Genomic DNA, 20,975 nt, shown 5'->3' with positions numbered 1-20,975 from the left:
TGCCCGCTCTGGTACGCCCTGACCGAGGCCCCCCTCGGCATAAACGCGCTGGCACACAGCTGGCCCCCTGGCATGCACAAATATGCGTTTCCCCCAGCGAGCCTACTTGCACAGACCCTTTGCAAGGTCAGGGAGGATGAGGAGCAGGTCATCCTGGTAGCACCCTACTGGCCCACCCAGATGTGGTTCTCGGACCTCACGCTCCTCGCGACAGCCCCCCCCTGGTGAATTCCCCTGAGGAAGGACCTTCTTTCTCAGGGACAGGGCACCATCTGGTACCTGCGACCAGACCTCTGGAATCTCCAGGTCTGACCCCTGGACGGGACGTGGAAGACCTAAGCGGTCTGCCACCTGCGGTGGTAGACACGATCACTCAGGCTAGGGCCCCCTCTACGAGGCGCCTTAAGTGGCGTTCTTCCCAATGGGAAGACCCCCAGAGATGTGCACTCGGATCATAGCTTTCCTTCCTGCAGGAGAGGTTGGAAGGGAGGATGTCCCCTTCCACCTTGAAGGTGTACGCTGCCGCCATAGCAGCACACCACGACACAGTCGACGGTAAGTCCTTAGGGAAGCATGACCTGATCATCAGGTCCCTAAGAGGTGCCAGGAGGCTGAATCCCTCCAGACCGCGCCTCGTTCCCTCATGGGACCTCTCTATAGTTCTTCAGGGTCTACAGAGAGCCTCCTTTGAGCCTTTACAGTCAGCTGAGCTTAAGGCACTCTCCTTGAAGACTGCCCTCCTGACTGTGCTCACTTCCATCAAGAAGGTAGGAGACCTGCAAGCGTTCTCTGTCAGCAAAACAGTTTGGTCCGGGCTACTCTCACGTGATCCTGAGACCCTGACCGGGCTATATGCCCAAGGTTCCCATGACCCCTTTTAGGGACCAGGTGGTGAACCTGCAAGCGCTGCCCCAGGAGGAGGCAGACCCAGCCCTGTCATTGCTGTGTCCGGTGCGCGCTTTACGCATCTATTTGGATCGCACGCAGAGCTTTAGGATCTCTGAGCAGCTCTTTGTCTGCTTTGGTGCACAGCGGAAAGGAAGCGCTGTCTCCAAGCAGAGGATCACCCACTGGCTCATTGACGTCATAACTATGGCATATCACACCCAGGACATGCCACCCCCCATAGGGCTACGAGCACATTCTACCAGGGGTGTAGCAGCCTTCTGGGCCCTGGCCAGGGGTGCCTCTTTAACAGACATTTACAGAGCAGCAGGCTGGGCAACACCCAACACCTTTGCAAGGTTCTACAACCTCCGGGTGGAACCGGTTTCATCCTAGGTAGTGGCATGCAATACAAGCGGATAAGCCCGGGATAGCCAGCCGGGTGAATCGCTTGCACATAGCGCCTTCCACCTCCTTTTGAGGTGAAGAAGTGCACCATTAATTCCCAGTAGTGTTTATAAACTTTGTTCCCTGGTTGACTTCCTCCGAGCCCTGTGGCAGTTGAGTTTTCGGAGAGACTCGCTGCCGGCCCAGTACACGTGCTAACTAAGAGGCCTGTTCTGGGATAGGTACTCCGCATGTGGCGGTTCCCTGTAAGGCTAACCCCATGCGATATATATCTTCCACTAATTCGTTTCCCTGTTGGCAAACTGCGTCTTCCTTGGGCAGAGCCCCTCTGCCGCAGTCTCCATGTTTGTAGTAACTCCTCCCACGTTGGGTAGGATCTACCTTGAAGACTCTCCACATGGTCGGAAAGACCATGTGACGTATTTTTCCACTTAAATATCCCCCCTCTCTTTGGGCGAGGTGTGGTCTCCGCGGTGTCCTCACCTTGGGAGGGACACCCTCTGACTAGACCTGGTGGCCCAGTCGGATAATCCCCCTTCTTTTTGAGGGAGTGGAAAAAGAGAAGGGGAAAAGAGGCCACGACTGGGTTAGCTTGGCTCTACCTTTTGGGTAGTCGACTTGTCCCCAAAGGGCTGTTCGACACTCATAACTATGTTGGGGGAGGTTACGTGTTGACCTGGTGTGCTGGCTATGAGGCACACAGTGGTCTGCCCACCACACACCGCCAGTTCACGTAACACAGTTCAGCCAGTTGTGGCGTTTCGTATAGGGACCCCTAGTGTCACTACATCGACACAACGTCGAGTGAGTGACAGATAGGGAACGTCATGATTACTTGTGTAACCTCCGTTCCCTGATGGAGACGTTGTGTCCCTCCTGCCACAACGCTGAACTAACCACTGAAATGGCCGGACCTTGTCTCAGCTCCTCAGCATAAAATCTGAATGAGTGGTTGCATACCAGCTCCTTTTATACCCGTATGTCTGGGTGAGTGGCATGCAAATACCACTCGCCAATTTTCATTGGCATTTTATCAAAGACCGAGGTGTCTCGGGCTCCCAAGAGTAACCCCTAGTGTCACTACATCGACACAACGTCTCGTTCCCTCCATCACGGAACGGAGGTTACACAAGTACCCATGACGTTTTTCACAATTCCTGACATTTAATCATAGAAAACATTCCCTGTCTTAGGTCAGTTAGGATCACTACTTTTTTTAAGAATGTGAAATGTCAGAATAATAGTAGAGAGAATTATTTATTTCAGCTTTTATTTCTTTCATCACATTACCAGTGGGTCAGAAGTTTACATACACTTTAGTATTTGGTAGCATTGCCTTTAAATTGTTTAACTTGGGTCAAACATATTGGGTAGCCTTCCACAAGCTTCTCACAATAAGTTGCTGGAATTTTGGCCCATTCCTCCAGACAGAACTGGTGTAACTGAGTCAGGTTTGTAGTCCTCCTTGCTCGCACATGCTTTTTCAGTTCTGCCCACAAATTTTCTATAAGACACTCCATTACCTTGAATTTGTTGTCCTTAAGCCATTTTGCCACAACTTTGGAGGTATTCCTGGGGTCATTGTCCATTTGGAAGACCCATTTGCGACTGAGCTTTAACTTCCTGGCTGACGTCTTGAGATGTTGCTTCAATATATCCATATAATTTTCCTTCCTCATGATGCCATCCATTTTGTGAAGTGCACCATTCCCTCCTGCAGCAAAGCACCCCCACAACATGATGCTGCCACCCCCATGCTTCATGGTTGGGATTGCGTACTGTTGTTTGTACAGATGAACGTGGTACCTTGAGGCATTTGGAAATTGCTCCCTAGGATGAACCAGACTTGTGGAGGCCCACAATTTTTTTTTCTGAGGTCTTGGCTAATTTCTTTTGATTTTCCTATAATGTCAAGCAAAGAGGATCTGAGTTTGAAGGTAGGCCTTAAAATACATCCACAGGTACACCTTCAATTCAACACACCTTCTATCAGAAGCTAATTGGCTAATTGTCTAAAGGCTTGACATTATTTTCTTGAATTTCCCAAGCTGCTTAACACTTATGAGTCAATAAAAAAAATTAAAAAAATACTCAGAGGTCCTTCGAGGACAAAAATGTCCACGTCAAAAAACTGCCATAATATTATACATTAATATTATTTTCCACTTTCAATTAGTTATTTTAACCAACATCAGTCCTGATCATAGCTACCAAATATTCATTCATTTTCAGGATTTTAACCCTTTAAATGGCAGTTGGTTTACATAATGCCACTGTTGTTTTTTACACACACACACACACACACACACACACACACACACACACACATTTCTCAATACACACATACAAAACCCACTCTGACATCCATGCCAACACACCCACACAATTTTAGATGCATCATTTATTCAATTGGCCTGCAGTGCTCTATATTACAGCAAACAGAAAATATGAAAAAAGCATATATTTGCTCCATGGGCTAAACATGAGAAAAATGGTGCCATCTGGTGGAAAATATTAAAAAAATTACATTTTGAAGCCAGGGCTCCGGGCTCCAGAATGAAAGCATAATATTATAGAATTCATGATTTTATGCTTTAATAGCACTGGGATCAAATATTGCAGTTTAATGTGTTTCAATGGGGACATTTTTGTCCTGAAGGTCCTGAGTGTAACTATTTTGTGTACACAGTGTATTATAGATGTATTTTAGGAACTGAGGTTGAAATATTAAAATTCCCCCCAAAATACACACCTTTGGTAAAAATGTATGACATTGGCATTAACACAGCCAAAATGATCGAAAAAACAAAAATGAAAATGACAAAAATGTCCCAAAGGTAGCACAAGGTTTAAAGGCACAGTTTAACTTAGTGTATGTAAATTTCTAACCCACTGGAATTGTGATATAGTCAATTAAATGTGAAACAATCTGTCTGTAAACAATTGTTGGAAAAATTACTCATGTCATGTACAAAGTAGATGTCCTAAATGACTTGCCAAAACTATAGTTTGCCAATATTAAATCTGTTGAGTGGTTAAAAATTAGTTTTAATTACTTCAACTGTATGTTAAAATAGAAAAGGTCTGTTCTTCCTAATGTTGTCTTTGGAAAGTGGTCCATGAAGCTCAACTGATCATCAAACTTGACACCAAGATTTCTAGCTGTCCTGGATGGTGTAATCATTGATGAGTCTAGCTGAATGGTGAAGTTATGTTTTATAGCTGGGCTCGCTGGAACAACAGGAAGTTCCATCTTTGCTAGGTTGAGTTGGAGGTGGTGTTTTTTCATCCAGCACAAGATGTCTACAAGGCAGGCTGAGATCCATGCAGCTACCGTAGGATTGTCAATCTGGAATGAGAGGTAGAGTTGTGTGTCATAAAGTCCTGTATATGGAGAAGAGGAGGGGCCCAAGCACTGAACCCTGAGGTACCCCGGTATGACTTGGACACCGCTCCACTCCAAGACACTCTAAAGGACCTACCTGTAAGGTAAGAGAGGGTGGAAATGGAGGATCTGGTGGTTAACCGTATCGAAAGCAGCAGTCAGATCCAGCAGAATGAGAACATACAATTTGGATGGTGCTCTCACAAGCGTCAGAGCTTTGGTGATGGACAGCATGACAGTCTCAGTTGAGTGTCCGCTTTTGAAGCCAGACTGGTTGCTGTCTAGCAGGTTGTTCTAGGACAGAAAAGAGGAGACCTGGTTGAATGCAATGTGTTCATGTTTTTGCTATGAAGGGGAGGAGAGAGAGACCAGTATTTAACTTTCTAAGAGTGCAGGGTTTAGTGGGTTTCTCAAGCAGTTGGGTTACTCATGCCTGTTTAAATGTAGTGGGAAAGATAGGATAGAAGGATAGAAGAGTTAATAATGTCAGTGAGTGCAGGTAGGATAGGAGGAGAAATGGCCTGGAGGAGATGGGAGGGAATAGGATCGAGGGGACTAGTAGTAGGATGGCTGGAGAGGAGAAGTTTAAAACCTCAGCCTCAGAAAGGGGAGAAAAAGAGGGTAGGAGTGGATTGGGTGTTGGTGATGGGTGTCTGTGGGTTTGTGGTTTGGAGAACTGACTGCTGATGTTTGTTATTTTGTATGTGAAAAAAGTGGCAAAGTCATCAGCTCTTAAAGAGGATTTGGGAGGGGGAGTGCAGAGGAGAGATGTGAAAGTTTTGAAGATCATGGGCATGTCAGAACTGCTGTTGATTTTTTTTTTTAAAGTATGATGTTTTAGCTGTGGAGATATTAGCAGAAAAGAAAGACAGCAAGGGACTTATACTTACTCAGGTCAGCTGGTTCTCTAGATTTATGCCATTGTCTTTCAGCAGCCCTGAGTATGGGCCGATGTTTATGAAGAACATCAGATAGCCAGGGGTTAGGTGGTGTGGTGCAGGCTGGCCTGGAGGAGAGGGGACAGATATTGTCCAGACAAAGTGGAGCATAGAGTGTAAGTAGCATTACTGATATCAAGCAAGGAGAATTGGTAAGAGGAGGTAAGAGAGAATAAGACTATAGAGGAAAGAAGAGTAGGTGAGAGAGAGCGGATATTACGTCAAAATGACACCTGAGGAAGAGTGTGTGGCAGGCAAGGTGGCAGATGTATGTTTAACCTAAGGAAGAAATAATCAGAAATGTGTAGTAAAGTGACAAGAACATGGTCAGTGGTACAGTTATGTGTGTACACGAGGTCCAGCTGGTTACCTGATTTGTGAGTTGCTGCAGTTGTGAGACATTTGAGGACAAATGAGGCAAGGAAAGTATGAAAGTCTGCAGCCTGAGGTTTGTACAGGTGAATGTTGAAATCTCTGAGGACCACAAGTGGGCTGCCATCCTCAGGGAAGGAGGAAAGTAGAACACCCAGCTCTTTTAAGAAGTTTTCTAGCTGACCTACTTACACTGAGCACTATATTAGGAACTGCTATACACCTATTTATTCATGTGATTATCTAATCAGCCAATCTTGTGGCAGCAGTGCAATGCATAAAGTCAGGCAGAGACATGTCAGGAGATTCAGTTAATGTTCACATAAACCATCGGAATAGGGAAAAATGTGATCTCAGTGATTCCAACCGTGGCATGGTTGTTGGTACCAGATGGGCTGGTTTAAGTATTTTTGTAACTGTTGATCTCCTGGGATTTTGACACACATCTGTCTCTAGAATTTACTCAGGATGGTGCTGAAAACAAAAAACATCCAGTGAGCGGCAGTTCTGCAGATGGAAATGCCTTGTTGATGAGAGAGGTCAATGGAGAATGGCCAGACTGGTTCAATCTGACAGAAAGGCTACGGTAACTCAGATAACCACTCTGTTCAATTGTAGTGAGCAGAATAGCATCTCAGAATGCACAACATGTCGAACCTTGAGGTGGATGGGCTACAACAGCAGAAGACCACGTCTAGCAATTTATTAGGACCATTGTGTTCCTAATAAAGTGCTCAGTGAGTGTATAACTACAAAATAGATTTTTACACGATAGGTGACAGTAATGGCATGTAGTTCAAAGGAATTATTGTCACACAAAGAGGACAGAGGTGTACATTTCCATGTATGTTCCCCCACCCCTCCCAATCTGTGTGGGAGAAAGTGAAGTTGGTAGAGGGAGTGGCTGTATCCTCTGGTGGAATCCAGGTCTCAGTCAAGTCCAGGATGTTGAGACCTGATTAGCTAGCAATGGCAGGAATGAAATCAGCTTCTTTTTTTTTTTTTCTTTTTTTTTTTTTTTTACAGCTGACTGGCAGTTCCAAAGACCAATAGAAAGAGAGAGAAGTTGAGCAGAGGAAGTGGAGAAAGAGCGCAAATTGTTAGGATTATGCTGTCTCCTGTGTCTGAAGCATGAGTGGCAAGTGTGAGTGACAGTGGGAATGTGTTGAAAGAACACAGAGGAAGCAATACAAAACAGGAGGAATAGAAGTAATAAGAGTGATACTTTAGTGCCTTGTCTGTGTCCTTGCTCGGTGGACTCACAGATCTTTATGCAGGTAGACTCGCAGGTCCTTATGCAGGTAAATTTGCAAGTCTTTACACAAATTTGGTCTTCACACGAGGGCAGATGCTTCCACTGACGCTTCTGCAACAACTCTTTGCCTTGCTTAATGCTTGTTTATTCAGTGTTTGAGTGAAAACAGCTGAACATGCCTTTATATTATTAAACTCAAATCGAAAGTACGGTAAGACCTGAGGAGCTCAAAAACAGAAGAGTAAGAGAAATTATACAGAGAGGCCCCCAAAATTCCTCAACATCATAAATTAAAGACTTGTCCCTGCTGACACCCAAAAGTCTACCAAAACCGGGCATAAATAAGCTGAAGAGGCCTGAAAAGAGTCCATAAAAGTGGCTCTGTTGAGTGTCAACTGTCTTCCAGAACAAAAGAATAATTTTAACCCTCTCAGCTGAAGGAACAACCTTCCCCCAAAACCCCATTCAGAACTAAACAAGTCTTTGTCCTTTGATATAACCAATTTTTTACATTTAGATTTATAAGGGAGCATGAGACATTTTCTGTGGAAGCATGACCATCACATGCTAAAACTCATCCAAGCTAGAGAGATTGAACAGACTGTCACTGGATCTGAACGTTTGGAAACTCTCTTTAGCTGGACCAAAACTAGTGTTTTTCTATCATATCCAAAGGCACAAAACAAATTTTTCTTGGGTTCTTACAATGCATATACATATATTATGATTTATAACATTAATCAAAAGACTCCACTGTATCATCGTTCTATAGTTCACAATGCACATAACCATGTTTCATATGCTAACGTGCATCACATGATGCTTAACTGTGGTTAGAATCATAGAATACATTATTCTGAAATTCGTGCATACATGATGCTCAATTAGAAAGTATACCATGTTTCATATGTAAATGCTTGCCTGTTTATGTAGAGAATGTTGATGTTAACAAATGTCATGTCTATTGCACCAATTTCATTATATAAAAGTTAGGATAAAAGACTGTTCACTTTTTGAGCGGGAAACAGAAATCTTCACACTCAAAGGCCATAAATTAATTATCTTGAGGGGAGGACACTTTGACCACAGGCCCTCTGAAAAGCCACCTCTGATTGGCTTAGAGCCTCTTCGGGGTGTGACCAAACAGAAAGGGTTAAAAGGACCAGCCTCTTCCCCTTTCGTGTTCCCATTTTCTCTCTTCTCAACTCTATGGGCTTTGAACACGCTGACCTCTGTCCCGGGAAGTCCCGAGTTCTCCCTTGTGGGAGTCCTCGCCTCCAGAGCTCTGCCTGGTCATTCTATCACTCATCCATCGACGCAACAGACAAAGACCTTCCACAATCATAAACAGAGGTCCAAAACATCGACGGAGCACAACCAGAACTTTATACGGACCCAGCCATAGAACCAAAGCAACGCAACGAAACACAAGTACGTCTCCAGACTTTTGCTAGAAAGTGCTGGTGTTTTATTTAAATACTTTGGGTAACCCGATTACAAATCGAGGTATACTAAATGAAGTATTGATGGTTCTCAGGGCTTGGTCTATAGACTCCATAAAGTCCATTTTTTCTGTTACAGGTGATTTCCATTCACCTTCTGTTACAGCTCACACACCAACCTGTTTTTATGTTTGTCTATGTGTGTTAGTTTAGTTTTTATGTTGAAGGTTAGCAATAAAGTCTTGTTTGTATTCAAAGACAATTTGAGTTTGGTATATTTTGAGTAAATAATTGCGTCAACTGATTCTTAAGATCTACACTCTGTGCTCGAACAATATTTCACATATTTGTGATATTATTTTCAATGTCTATGAGAATAGTATTACTCTAAAGAGTTAACAGATGCATCATATCAACTCAGCGCGTCCGAGTGATTAGACGTACACCTTAATTCTTTCAATATTCCCTGAATTAATCATAATTCCCTTCTTGAGCTAAAATTCCTTACATATAAACTGTGAGCATATACAACAAGCCTGTTGTATTACATATTTAATGGTGGAGAATTTTTGATCAGATTTCTAATCTGATAATTTGTAATATTTCCTTCATATAATGGTGGTCGAACACGGCCAGGATTTTTAAACTAATTATTTACATATAAAATCCAACATATTACTGGTGAAGGTATGCGGGCAGTTTAATTTAAATTGTGAGCATACTACAAATCACTGTCTTTGTGCTGTATTTTATATAATTCCATACATTTAGAGTTGTAAATCTACCCTGCTACAAAGTCATTAATTTCCTACAGTACTTTATGACAGTTCTGTAATAAAAGTGCAACTAATAAACAGAGATGCACAAATAACTCCTTCCTATCAACAAGTACTAATCTAAAACAACATTTAGTATTAAGTCAAGACTTACACACTACTGCTGAACTCCAAGTGACAAACATGCTTCTCCTAAAAGCAATTCTAGATTAAAACCCCAAAAGTTTCAGAGAAGTTTCAAGACCTTTATTGTCATCTGTGCTTTTTTGCACAATGAAATTCTTGTTTTTTAGAGAATATGTGTTTGGTAGAATATATGTTTGGTAGTAAAAACTCTTAGTTACACACAGATTTTTAGACTTTGGAGCACATTTATTTCAAAATTATGGGATCTAACTACTCACCATACAGCTATGATGGACAAGTATGCAGGGTGCGTTCCAATTCCAGAGGGCTCATCTCAGTGCTCTAATCCCTTCAGAGGGTTTAACCTTCAGAGTGAGAGATTCGGAGGGTTAAAGGATGTGGGGGTCAAAAATATCTATCCAACCCCAAGGAGCCGCTGTTACCATCGCACAAGGCTGATACTAGTCAGTTGTACCTAATAAGAAATCTTAATACATGATTTTGCCTTACTATTAATGACCTTTTAAATGAATACCAAAAAGAAATGCTTTAAAACTTTTAGGGTGGGTTGCACCAACAAGGACTAATCTTAAACTTAAGTTACAGTAAATCAAGGTTTATCTGATAATTCTGTTGCACCAAACTTTAAACTTTGTTTAAAAATAATCAGGTTTACATTTAAATCATCGCTTTGACACTGATTTAAATTTCACAGTAAATCTAGATTAACTTTAATCCTGTTGCTCCATTACTTTAAACTCTGATTTAAATCTCAGTTAGGGATTAACTTTAAACGTGCAGCTGAGGTGGTTTAAATAAAAAACGGACCTACAGTTAAACAAAATTTGAATCTCTGATTTGTTAAACTGTATTTAAAAGTGGTGCAACACAACTTAAATTCAAATAAAACTTTGATTAATAAACCCTGGATTATCTCTAAACTCTGCTTAATTGCATCCTTATTGGTGCAACCCACCCTAATGCTTTATGCAGCTGTTTTTTTTTGTTTGTTTTTTTTTTAATTATTATTATTTATATAAAAAAAAGAACCAGTAAACAAATGTACAGGATATGTTCAGTTATGAAATAAATTAAATGCCACTGTGTGTACAATACCTATTTTATTTCATCTCCTTTATTTGAACAACAGATCATGCAAATTCACAGTAAAATAATACAGGCAATAGCCAGTTTTAAACAGAGAGTTTAAAATGTTTTTAAAAAGTTCATTATAATAATGAAAAGCTTTTATAAACCACAGAGATGAAGGGAGTGTGTCTGCAGTTGTAGCAGGCAGTGTTGTAATACTTGAGATCGGTCTTGGTCTCTTTTTGAAGGTCTCGGTCTCGTCTCAGAATCGACCGCATTTTTACTCAGTCTCAGACAAAGAGGACTCTGAATTTATTTCAAGACTGGTCAAGACCACAACTGCGAGGATATCACTAAATCACTAGATGCACTGTCTGATTTGTTTGTTAACATCATTACTGTGATTGGATGCAAAACTTCCTGCTTCAAATGCAAGCAATAACTTGACTCATTTCTAATTTGAATTTTTTTTTTACTGTTAATGGCTGTCACCCCTCCACGCCCCCCTTCACATGCATGCGAGAGACAGGAGAAGAAACTGTGGCTGTCTGAGATATGTCAGACAAATTTTCTGTAATACAATTTGGCTACCTAAACTAGTGTTTCACAACCACTGTGCCCATTTGTGTGCCATGAAAGATTGTCAGGTGTGCCATGGAAAATTATAAAATTCCTCAAAATAAATAAATATAGTTTTTTCCCGGTATTTTAGTGAAGGCACAGAAATGGTAGAAGAGTTTTAAAGTTGCCAATTCAGTATATTTTCCATTACAAAATATTTTATGCAACCAGTTTAAATATTTTGTCCATCATAACATTGTTCTAACAAACTCTAGTCCGCTGTCAAACGCAACTCCTCTTATGCCCACAAAAGGATGCTTCATCATCACACTTGTAGTAAAAACATTCAGTCAGTGAACAGAATGAATGATTAGAATACAACAGGTGTATTGTTTTACTCAAAGACTAAAAGCTGTTTATTTGTGCACAGCATAGAGTTACAGATGTTATGAACAGATGTAGCTTACTTGTCGCGTTTCTCTCATGAAACATAAAAAGAATATGAGAAACTGTAAAATAAGATTACTAAAAGCAAATTATCCTGTTTGAAACAAGTCAAAAAACACCATGATACGATGTGTAGATTCTGAGGGACTGTAATCTTCATGGAGCATGTTTGATATCTGAACTGGTGAATGGAGGCCGGGCAGCTGCTCTTGGGTCCTAGTGCCTGCCGGGTGTCCTGAAAATATATGCTACCTATCAAGATGTGCTACCAATGCTATATTTGCATAGTTGTAGGGTTGGGGTTAGGGTTTGGGGCAGGGTTCGGGCTTAGTACAGCCTCACCCCATATCACACTATCTGATAGTTATGCAGGTAGCACATCCTACCTAGGTTTTTAACACATTTCATGCTGTTGTAGTAGACACTGACAGGTTCTCCCGTGCCTCCCGACATGTGCTACCTATGTTTTAACTTTACATATCACTGTTTTTACTGCTGGTAGCACATCCTGAGCAGGTAGCACAGACTGTCAGAACACCGGATCTAACCTCTGTCAGTGCAACTTATGTGTTTTATTTTTCTCTCTACCAACAACGCGATTTTGACCTGGTGCAACTTATAGTCAGGTGCGACTTTATTCCCGGAAAATATAGTAAATAAAATAAATAAATAAATAAAAATGTATTTGCCAGAGGATTGGAGAGCCAAGGCGGAGCCAGGTGACTGACAGACCAAGGAGGAGCCGGAGGGACAAGGGAACCCGGCAAAGCCGACAGGCTGAAGGACCGCAGTGGAGCCGAGGGAACGCAGAGCTGAGGGAATGTTGTGGGACTGACAGGCCAAAGCAGAGTCCAGGGCTTGGAGGGTCCAGGTGGGGTCGGAGGGTTGAAAGTTCCCCTTGCCTGCTCAGGAGAACTAAGGGTGGGTACAAGGGCAGGAACCATCTCCAGGTCCAACTGCTCAGATGTGGCCATGACATGGCGTGGAACAGACTGAGGCATGGCTGTGACGTGGCATGGAGCAAGCTCAGGCGTGGAGGGGGACAGCCGCCCCTCCAGCCTCTCCTGAAGGAAGGAAAGCACCGATCCGACTGCGCATATCTGGGGATCTTCACGTCGGGAAGAACACAACTTAGCGAACAGATGCCACTTCAAGGCATACAGGCACCTCGAAGAGGGAGCCCTAGCCTGAGTTATCGTGTCTACCACCGCGGGTGGTAGGCCACTTAGGTCTTTTGCGTCCCATCCAAGGGCCAGACGTGGAGATTCCAGAGGTCTGGTCGTGGGTGCCAGATGGTGCCCCGTCCCTGAGAAAGAAGGTCCTTCCTCAGGGGAATTCGCCGGGGGGGGGGGGGGATGTCGTGAGGAGCGTGAGATCCGAGAACCACGTCTGGGTGGGCCAGTAGGGTGCTACTAGGACGATCTGCTCCTCGTCCTCCCTGACCTTGCACAGGGTCTGTGCAAGTAGGCTCACTGGGGGAAATGTGTATTTGCATAGTCCAGGGGGCCAGCTGTGTGCCAGTGCATCTATACCAAGGGGTGCCTCGGTCAGGGCGTACCAAAGCAGGCAGTGGGAGGATTCCCGGGAAGCAAACAGGTCTACCTGTGCTTGACTGAATCGACTCCAAATCAGCTGGACCACCTGGGGGTGGAGTCTCCACTCTCCCCTGAGGGTAACCTGTCATGACAGCGTGTCCGCTGCGGTGTTGAGGTCGCCCGGGATGTGAGTGGCTTGTAGCGACTTGAGGTGCTGCTGACTCCAGAGGAGGAGACGGCGGGCGAGTTGTGACATGCAACGGGAGTGTAGACCATCTTGACGGTTGATGTACGCTACCGTCGCTGTGTTCTCAGTCCGGACCAACACGTGTTTGCCCTAGATCAATGGCTGTAACCTCCTCAGGTCAAGAAGTACTGCCAACAACTCTAGGCAGTTGATGTGCCAACACAGCCATGGGCCAGTCCAGGAGCCAGCGGCTGTGTGCCCATTGCATACAGCACCCCAGCCTGTCTTGGAGGCATCTCTTGTAACCACGATGCACCTGGAGACCTGCTCTAGGGGAACCTCTGCCCGTAGAAATGCAAGGTCGGTCCAAGGACTGAAGAGGCGGCGACAGATCGGCGTGATGGCCACGCGATGTGTCCCGCGGCACCATGCCCATCTCGGGACTCGAGTCTGAAGCCAGTGCTGAAGCGGTCTCAGATGCATCAACCCGAGTGGTGTGGCCGCCGCTGAGGATGCCTTATGCCCCAGGAGCCTCTGAAAAAGTTTCAGTGGAACCGCTGTCCTCCATCTGAATGACTTCAGACAGTTCAGCACTGACCGTGCGTGCTCGTTCGTGAGGCACGCCATCATCTAGACTGAGTCCAGCTCCAAACCGAGAAAAGAGATGCTCTGAACCGGGAGAGCTTGCTCTTTTCCCAGTTGACCCGAAGCCCCAGTCGGCTGAGCAACTCTCGAGAGTGAGCTAGGATTAGCCAGTAATGCGGATGCCCAATTCCCTTAGCGGGGCAAGGGCTGCCTCTGCGACCTTCGTGAAGACGCGTGGGGACAAGGACAGGCCGAAGGGGAGGACCTTGTACTGGTACGCCTGGCCTTCGAAGGCAAACTGCAGGAAGGGTCTGTGTCAAGGTAAGACCGAGACGTGGAAATACGTGTCCTTCTGGTCTACCGCCGCGAACCAGTCTTGATGCCGGACGCTCGCTAGAATGTGTTTTTGCGTCAGTATCTTGAACAGGAGTCTGTGCAAAGCCCGGTTCAGTACTTGCAGGTCCAGGATTGGTCGCAACCCACCGCCTTTCTTCGGTACGATGAAGTAAGGGCTGTAGAACCCTTTCTTCATCTCGGCTGGAGGGACAGGCTCTATCATGCCCTTGCGCAGAAGGGTCGCGATCTCCACACGCAAGGTAGTGGCGTTCTCGCCCTTCACCGAGGTGAACTGAATCACGTAGCCAAGTCGGACGGTCCGGGTCAGCCATCGCGATGGGTTGGAAAGCGCGAGCCACATGCCCAAACTCCGGGCGAGGGAGACCAAGGGAATTATCATGTTGGACGTACAGGCGGGTGGGGCCTTGCGGCAGGGTGGAGCTCGAGGTGCCACGTCGAGAGGACTTGAGCCCCGTGGCCGTGCTGAGTCCAGGGACATCGAATCACTTACCTGGTTCCTGCCGCCCACCATAAGATTGGCCGAATAGGGTGGAAGAGGAATCTCATCCCCATAGTCCACCGGAACCGATCCCGTGTGGGCGTGTTTGTGCCACAGCTGGGCGCACAGGGGCGGGGGGTCCGCCAGTGGTGCGCCATACCTGCAAAAATGGGATGGTGGACGGTGGTCGCGACGACGGCCATGCCCTCCGGACATGTGACCCAGGAAATAAGAAAACCACTTTTTTGTTGAACTTTTGGGTACCGCAGCCTCTTGGGCGTGTGGCAAAAAATGAAACAAAGGATTCTCCTCCCAGCCCTCCACAAGGGGATGGAGTGGTCTGTTCACCAGCTCCAGAGAAGCAGGTCTCCTTGCCCCTGGGTCGCCCGTCTCAGGGGCACTTCGAAGCCTTCCTCGGGTTCTTAGCGGCTGGCCGTGAGACGGGTGGCGTCTGCTTACTGCGTTGGGCTCCACGCCGGGGCCGGGCCATGGGGGTGGGCTGCGGCGGAGCCGGTGTTGTTGCTGCAGGAGGACGCCCTTGGCGATGAGCAGATGGGGTGCGGGGTCTTGAGCCGTGCCGGGGCAGGATGTGTTGTATGGCCTCCGTCTGCTTCTTCACTGCCGAGAAATGCTGGGCAAAGTCCTCGACGGTGTTGCCGAACAGGCCAACCTGGGAGATGGGGGCGTCAAGGAACCGTGCCTTGTCAGCCTCTCGCATCTCAACCAAGTTGAGACAAAGGTGGCGCTCCTGGACCACCAGGGTGGACATCGCCTACCCTTCGTCGCCCGGAGAGCGAGGTCGGTCGCCAAGCGCAGTTCCTGCATCAGTCCCGGGTCAGAACTACCCTTGTGCAGCTCTTTTAGCACCTTTAGTGCATCGAGGGTAGTGAGAGTGGCGGAGCTGAAAGACCGGGACCGGGCAGTAAATAGTGCCTCCCACGATCTTGTCAGCTCCTCATGCACTTCCGGAAAGAAAGGAACCAATCGTCGAGCCGCGAGGGTTCAGGGGAGAGTGGAGGGTTCCACTCTAGCCCGACACTCGCAGCCACCCGGGAAAGCATGTCCATCATTTCCGCATCGGCCTGAGACTGGGCGACCATTCCCGAAGGAGGAAGCACAGCCATCCGACTGGACAAGCCCGCTCTCCGATGCTGCGCTCGATAACTCATCGTCTTCCCGGGCTCCAAACAAGAGGTCGAACTCACCCTGAGACGAGCCGGCGGTCTTGTCCGAGCGCCCGACCGGGGAAAGCGAGCGTGCTGGGGAATGGGAGGTCCGTGGGGGGACACCCGGCGGAGGTGGTCCCATTGATGTCCCCAAATCGCCCCCAGTGCTAACCGATGCGGCCTCAAACCCGTAGGTAGAAGGACCGGTGGGGGGGGTGGTGAATTCGACCTCAACGTTGCCATGGTCATGTTCTCACAATGAGGACATGACCCATCCACGAATGATGTCTCCGCGTGGGCAGCGCCCAGACACGTAAGACAACGATCGTGGCCGTCAGAAGCGGAGAGATAACGACCGCAGCCAGGAATAACACAAAAACGGAAAGGCATCTTTAAAAAGACATTCCGTGTGTGCCGCTCTTTTTGTGAATGAAAATATACTCTTTTAGAATATACTCTCTTTTTTCGCTCTGCCGAAGGGCCCATGGGCATTCTCTGCACTCCACAGGTGCAGAGGGGGAGAAGCCGCTGAAATGTGCCATAAATCCAGTAGTTTTGAGGTGCGTCTTTGGAGGGAATTGAATTCAGTGCACTGAATACAACCGCTCGGCTCTGAAGAGAATATCTGAATAAGTGGTTGCATACCAGCTCCTTTTATACCCATATGTCCGGGGAAATGGCATGCAAATTCCACTCGCCAATTCTCATTGGCTTTTTTTAAAAAAAGCAGAGGTGTTTGGGGCTCCCAAGTGTGACCCCTAGTGTCACTACATCGACACAAAATCAAGTGAGTGACAGATAGAGAACATGAGGGCTTAAATACTAGACATGGGAGAACACATAACAAAAATGACCAATGAACAGACAGAACTGATAACAAGATAACAAGACAATGAACCAATGAAAACAAGACACATGAACATGGAAGGAAAACAGGACATCACATGACTAGGGAACACATGACATGAAACAGGAACTAGAATACAAAATAAGACATGATATACATGAACACACACATTAAACATTACAGGTAAGACATACTTGCCAATACAGAATGGTGGCGGTGTAACAGACATACTGACTCTCCCCAACTCTTTCTCTCTGATTCCCTGTCACGTGGAGCTCGCCAAAATAACAACAGTAGTACTGCTTGAACATAAACAATTGTAATAGAGTGATTTAGGATGTGATTCATGGAGTAACTTTACCTTATGAATGTGTGTAATTGTGTGTTTATCCCCTCGAGGCATGCCGTAGAATGCGTATTAGTGATGAGAAGTCCGATTCTTTTCCGAGAACCAGTTCTTTTGGACGGTTCATTTCAATGAACCGGTTAAAAATAAACAATTCAGCAGTTCTTTTAGTCATCACATAATGACGTTACTAGTACATAATTTTAACATCACGGTGTCATGGTATACACGCTCAGACACATTAAAATAATGCCATATGTAAGCGAATAAGGCAGATTATTCTATTTTATTCAATTAAGTTATAATAATAAGTGTGTTTATTGTCATCAGTGTTTCATTCAGTGATCCTGCACGTTAAATACAAGAATTATTGGATATAACTTTTCTTGGATACTTTTCCTACGTTTAAGTTTTTCACCTAAAGCACTCAATACAGACAATTATGTACAAACGTGGATGTTCTACATGTCTAAAGCATATAAAGGGCAGTCTTACTTCCAGATATATCTTTGCATGTTAACATGAAAACAAAACTTAACATTGTTAATACTATGTGATTATCTACATTAAAATAGTCAGGGATATTCATTTAACATATTTTAAGTTCTTGTTTTGATTAACTTTATTTTGAAAATAAAAACATAATGAACATTTTAACATTGTAGGGCTATTGTTTACATATTATGAAAACTGAGGAAGAACATTTAGATCTTCTGAAGTCCGTATCCTTGACAATATCAACCCACTTAAGAAAACAATGGAAATCTAACATAGAACTGCCTTTTTACATAAAATAAATGTAAAACTGGAAAAAAATAAAGAAAATAAAAATAAAAAACAGTGTCTGTTGTAACTTTTTCTCTATCATCCTCCCATTTAATAAGGGGAAAATGAGCTTTTCCTTTGTGCAGGAGCCAGATATTTGTGCAGATAATCATTGATAAACGTAGAAGAAACTGATTTGAGGATGTTTGGGATTGAGAACGTTGACATCAGTACATCAGCTGTATACAGAACCAAAGACAGTCAGGGCATGTATGCAGGTCCAGTGGCGCTTCACGTTAGCACTTTTATTGAGCACTATGGACCGAGAAAAATCCATAGCCATACAAGCTTAAAGGCACGCTCTGGTCCGGAATAAGACCATGGATTACTTCTGACGGCAGCTGAATGGTGTTGCACGCACCATTAATGTTGTTAAACTCACCACTGGGTTTTACGCAGAGAGATTTTGCGATTTTATCAAAATCAGGCGGAGGGCCAGATAAAAGTTATTGGCGGGCCAGATTTGGCCTTTGGGCCGCCAGATGACTAGCCTTTCTATAAATTATGATATTGTATATATTTAGTTTATTATTATCTCAATTAATGCCTTGGGTTTAAATAGATCATAACATATTCTTATGAAATATCCAATGTCAGAGTTCTTAATTTTAAAGTTTTTTAATAGTTATTTTTATTGTGGGACCGCAGTTTGAACAAATTCTGTAGAATGGCCCATATGTGTGATAGGCCAAGATGGACAAAATAGTCAATCTTAAATTTTGACCATGCCCTAATCCAATTTCTAAGATTTTACTTGTGGCGATCCTGCTTTTATTCTGAACATTAACTAAAGTAAAGCTTTAGTTAACTGTCTCATCAAACTTGTGGTGCTTAGCATCCTTTGAATTTTTTTCAAACTTTCCACTGTGATTTAATTCTGCTTTCAGACTGTGGTGCAGGTAGCTGATGAGGTGATGGGCATGCTTCCTGAATCTGTGGATTTCTCATACAGCAATTGTAGGGACGAGATGCTGCAAATGGTCACAAAACCAGGAGGTCTGCTCCAGAGAGAGCTTAACAATAATCCATATTTTAAGTCAATGTGGCAAAGTAATGCAACATGTAAGAAGAGGATTCCAGGGGGTACAAAGGAGCACATGGCTGCATTGCAGAGCTATGTAGAAGCTGATACTAAATTTCAAGAAGTATTCAATACATGGTTTTACACCAAAGGCAGGAACAGCACAAGTTACCAAGATTTTCCTTTCAAATCACTTTATTTCCTGCTGACAGATGCCATGCGACTTTTAGGCAAAGACATGTGTCAAACAGTGTACTCTGGCACAGAGGAGAAGTATATGGCAACAGTTGGAGAGATGTTCAGTTTTAGGAGTTTTTTTCCAGCCACATTTAAATTTAGTGATGCATCTGAAGATACCGGAAATAATGGCGGGACTGTTTTCAACATCACTTCCTGTTTTGTGGTCAGCCTTGATGAAAATGTGTGTGAACCAGAGGAAATGGATCTGCTAATATATCCCACTGAAGTTTTCACAGTTGAGGCTATCAGGACTGTTAACAATAGTAATGATAAGTTTACAGAGATCACCTTAATACATTCAAAGCTTCACAGTCCTTTCAACTGTAGCTCCCTTCTCGAGTAAGTGAGAGCAGTAAAGGATTGTTTCATTAAAAAAAAAAAAAAAAATATGTAATGCAAACACAGTCTTTCCATATGATATATATATATATATATATATCTAAGGACAAGCTACTGACTTAATTTTCTCTTTTTGTCTCAAGCTTTCCCACACCTGAGGAATCCTCTTCAAATTCGAGTTCCAGCTTACTGGCTCCCTTTCTCATGGTTTACTTTTACACACTGGCTCTGTAATACACACAAATCTGTATGGTCTCAAAGGTGCTTAAACTTATATGAAACAAGTAAAAACTACATTACTTTTCCTAATGAACACAAGTATCGAATGTTCCATCAAGTTTAAAAATAAAAATAAAGCTTTAAAAAAAAATGTGTGCTCTGTAACTGCTTTTCTAAAATTGGTTAGAATATTCTGCACTAAACACAGGTTGCACATGTACACCTTAGAGATGTCTGTTTAGATCTTTTCATCTAGAAAGAATCACAATCTAATTAACATCTGCTAAACATATTAAAAAGATTAGATTTACAAACATTCTAAATCTTAAATGTCTTAAAGATATCTACTAAAGGTCTTATTGACATCCAAGACAGTACTTATCGACATACATCTTATGAATGTATTGCAGATGAGCAAACAACGTAAAAAAATACGTCTTCAGATGTAAACACGCAAACATCAAATAGACGTCTGGTTGATGTATGTGTGCTATCAGGAAAATTATGTAGCCTATACATTCAGTGCACTTAAAAGCAATTAACACCCATTTTAATTTTAATACACAGGAGGAAAACTCCATAATTTGTCCATAAATCTTGGAGATCCACACTTTAAAGCCCTTTTGAACTTGCCCTTATATTTACAGTGCAATGCCTTACTAACCACATGTAAGACCATAGATGGCTCCTCATTACTGTGATTAGGTCAATGTTGCAAGCCTTTAAATACTACTACTACTGCTACTACTACCAATAATAATAATAATAATAATAATAATAATAGTAATAATAACCATTATAAATTATAGTATTTATGAAAAAAATAGTAGCTGAAACACATTTTGAAACTTTAACTACAACTGCCACTGTTGTAGTAAAATGAGGTCCAGATACCTAATAGATTATTTAATATGAAACAATAACATCTTTATAAAAATACCACAGTTACTGTTACTACTGTTAAATCGTGAAACAGTTTTGTAAGGGAGATAAAAAAATACATTAAAAGGCTGTCTTCTGTTTGAGAGTTTTGACCTGACTTCCTCCATTGCACTTTAAACTACAAAATTCTCACTAGAATTCAAATGGATCACATCTGTATTGTGGTCTGCGTGCCGCAATATCGACGGAAGTCTGGTTGGTGCA

The 20,975-nt window shown here is 43.8% G+C and overlaps 2 protein-coding genes across 2 annotated transcripts in view; one reads left to right on the top strand and one right to left on the bottom strand.

Annotated features, from left to right (window-relative positions):
• Nucleotides 1–19,973, top strand: part of si:ch211-145b13.6 (erythroblast NAD(P)(+)--arginine ADP-ribosyltransferase) — a 70,931-nt gene extending 50,958 nt beyond the window's left edge. Inside the window, exons 3-4 of the mRNA XM_051702566.1 lie at nucleotides 18,898–19,610; nucleotides 19,754–19,973. Coding sequence (XP_051558526.1) covers nucleotides 18,898–19,610; nucleotides 19,754–19,844 — 804 coding nt within the window. The 3' untranslated portion in view covers nucleotides 19,845–19,973. The remainder of the gene's footprint in view (nucleotides 1–18,897; nucleotides 19,611–19,753) is intronic.
• LOC127443737 (uncharacterized) overlaps nucleotides 1–20,975 on the bottom strand; it is a 198,107-nt gene that overhangs the window by 39,311 nt on the left and 137,821 nt on the right. The gene's annotated exons all lie outside the window — the stretch shown is intronic.

This window comes from Myxocyprinus asiaticus, chromosome 7 (genome assembly GCF_019703515.2).
Source record: "Myxocyprinus asiaticus isolate MX2 ecotype Aquarium Trade chromosome 7, UBuf_Myxa_2, whole genome shotgun sequence".
In the NCBI taxonomy this organism is placed as follows: Eukaryota; Metazoa; Chordata; class Actinopteri; order Cypriniformes; family Catostomidae; genus Myxocyprinus; species Myxocyprinus asiaticus.
The sequence above is the reverse complement of the archived record's forward strand: the minus strand, read 5'-3'. Positions and strand labels throughout refer to the sequence as shown.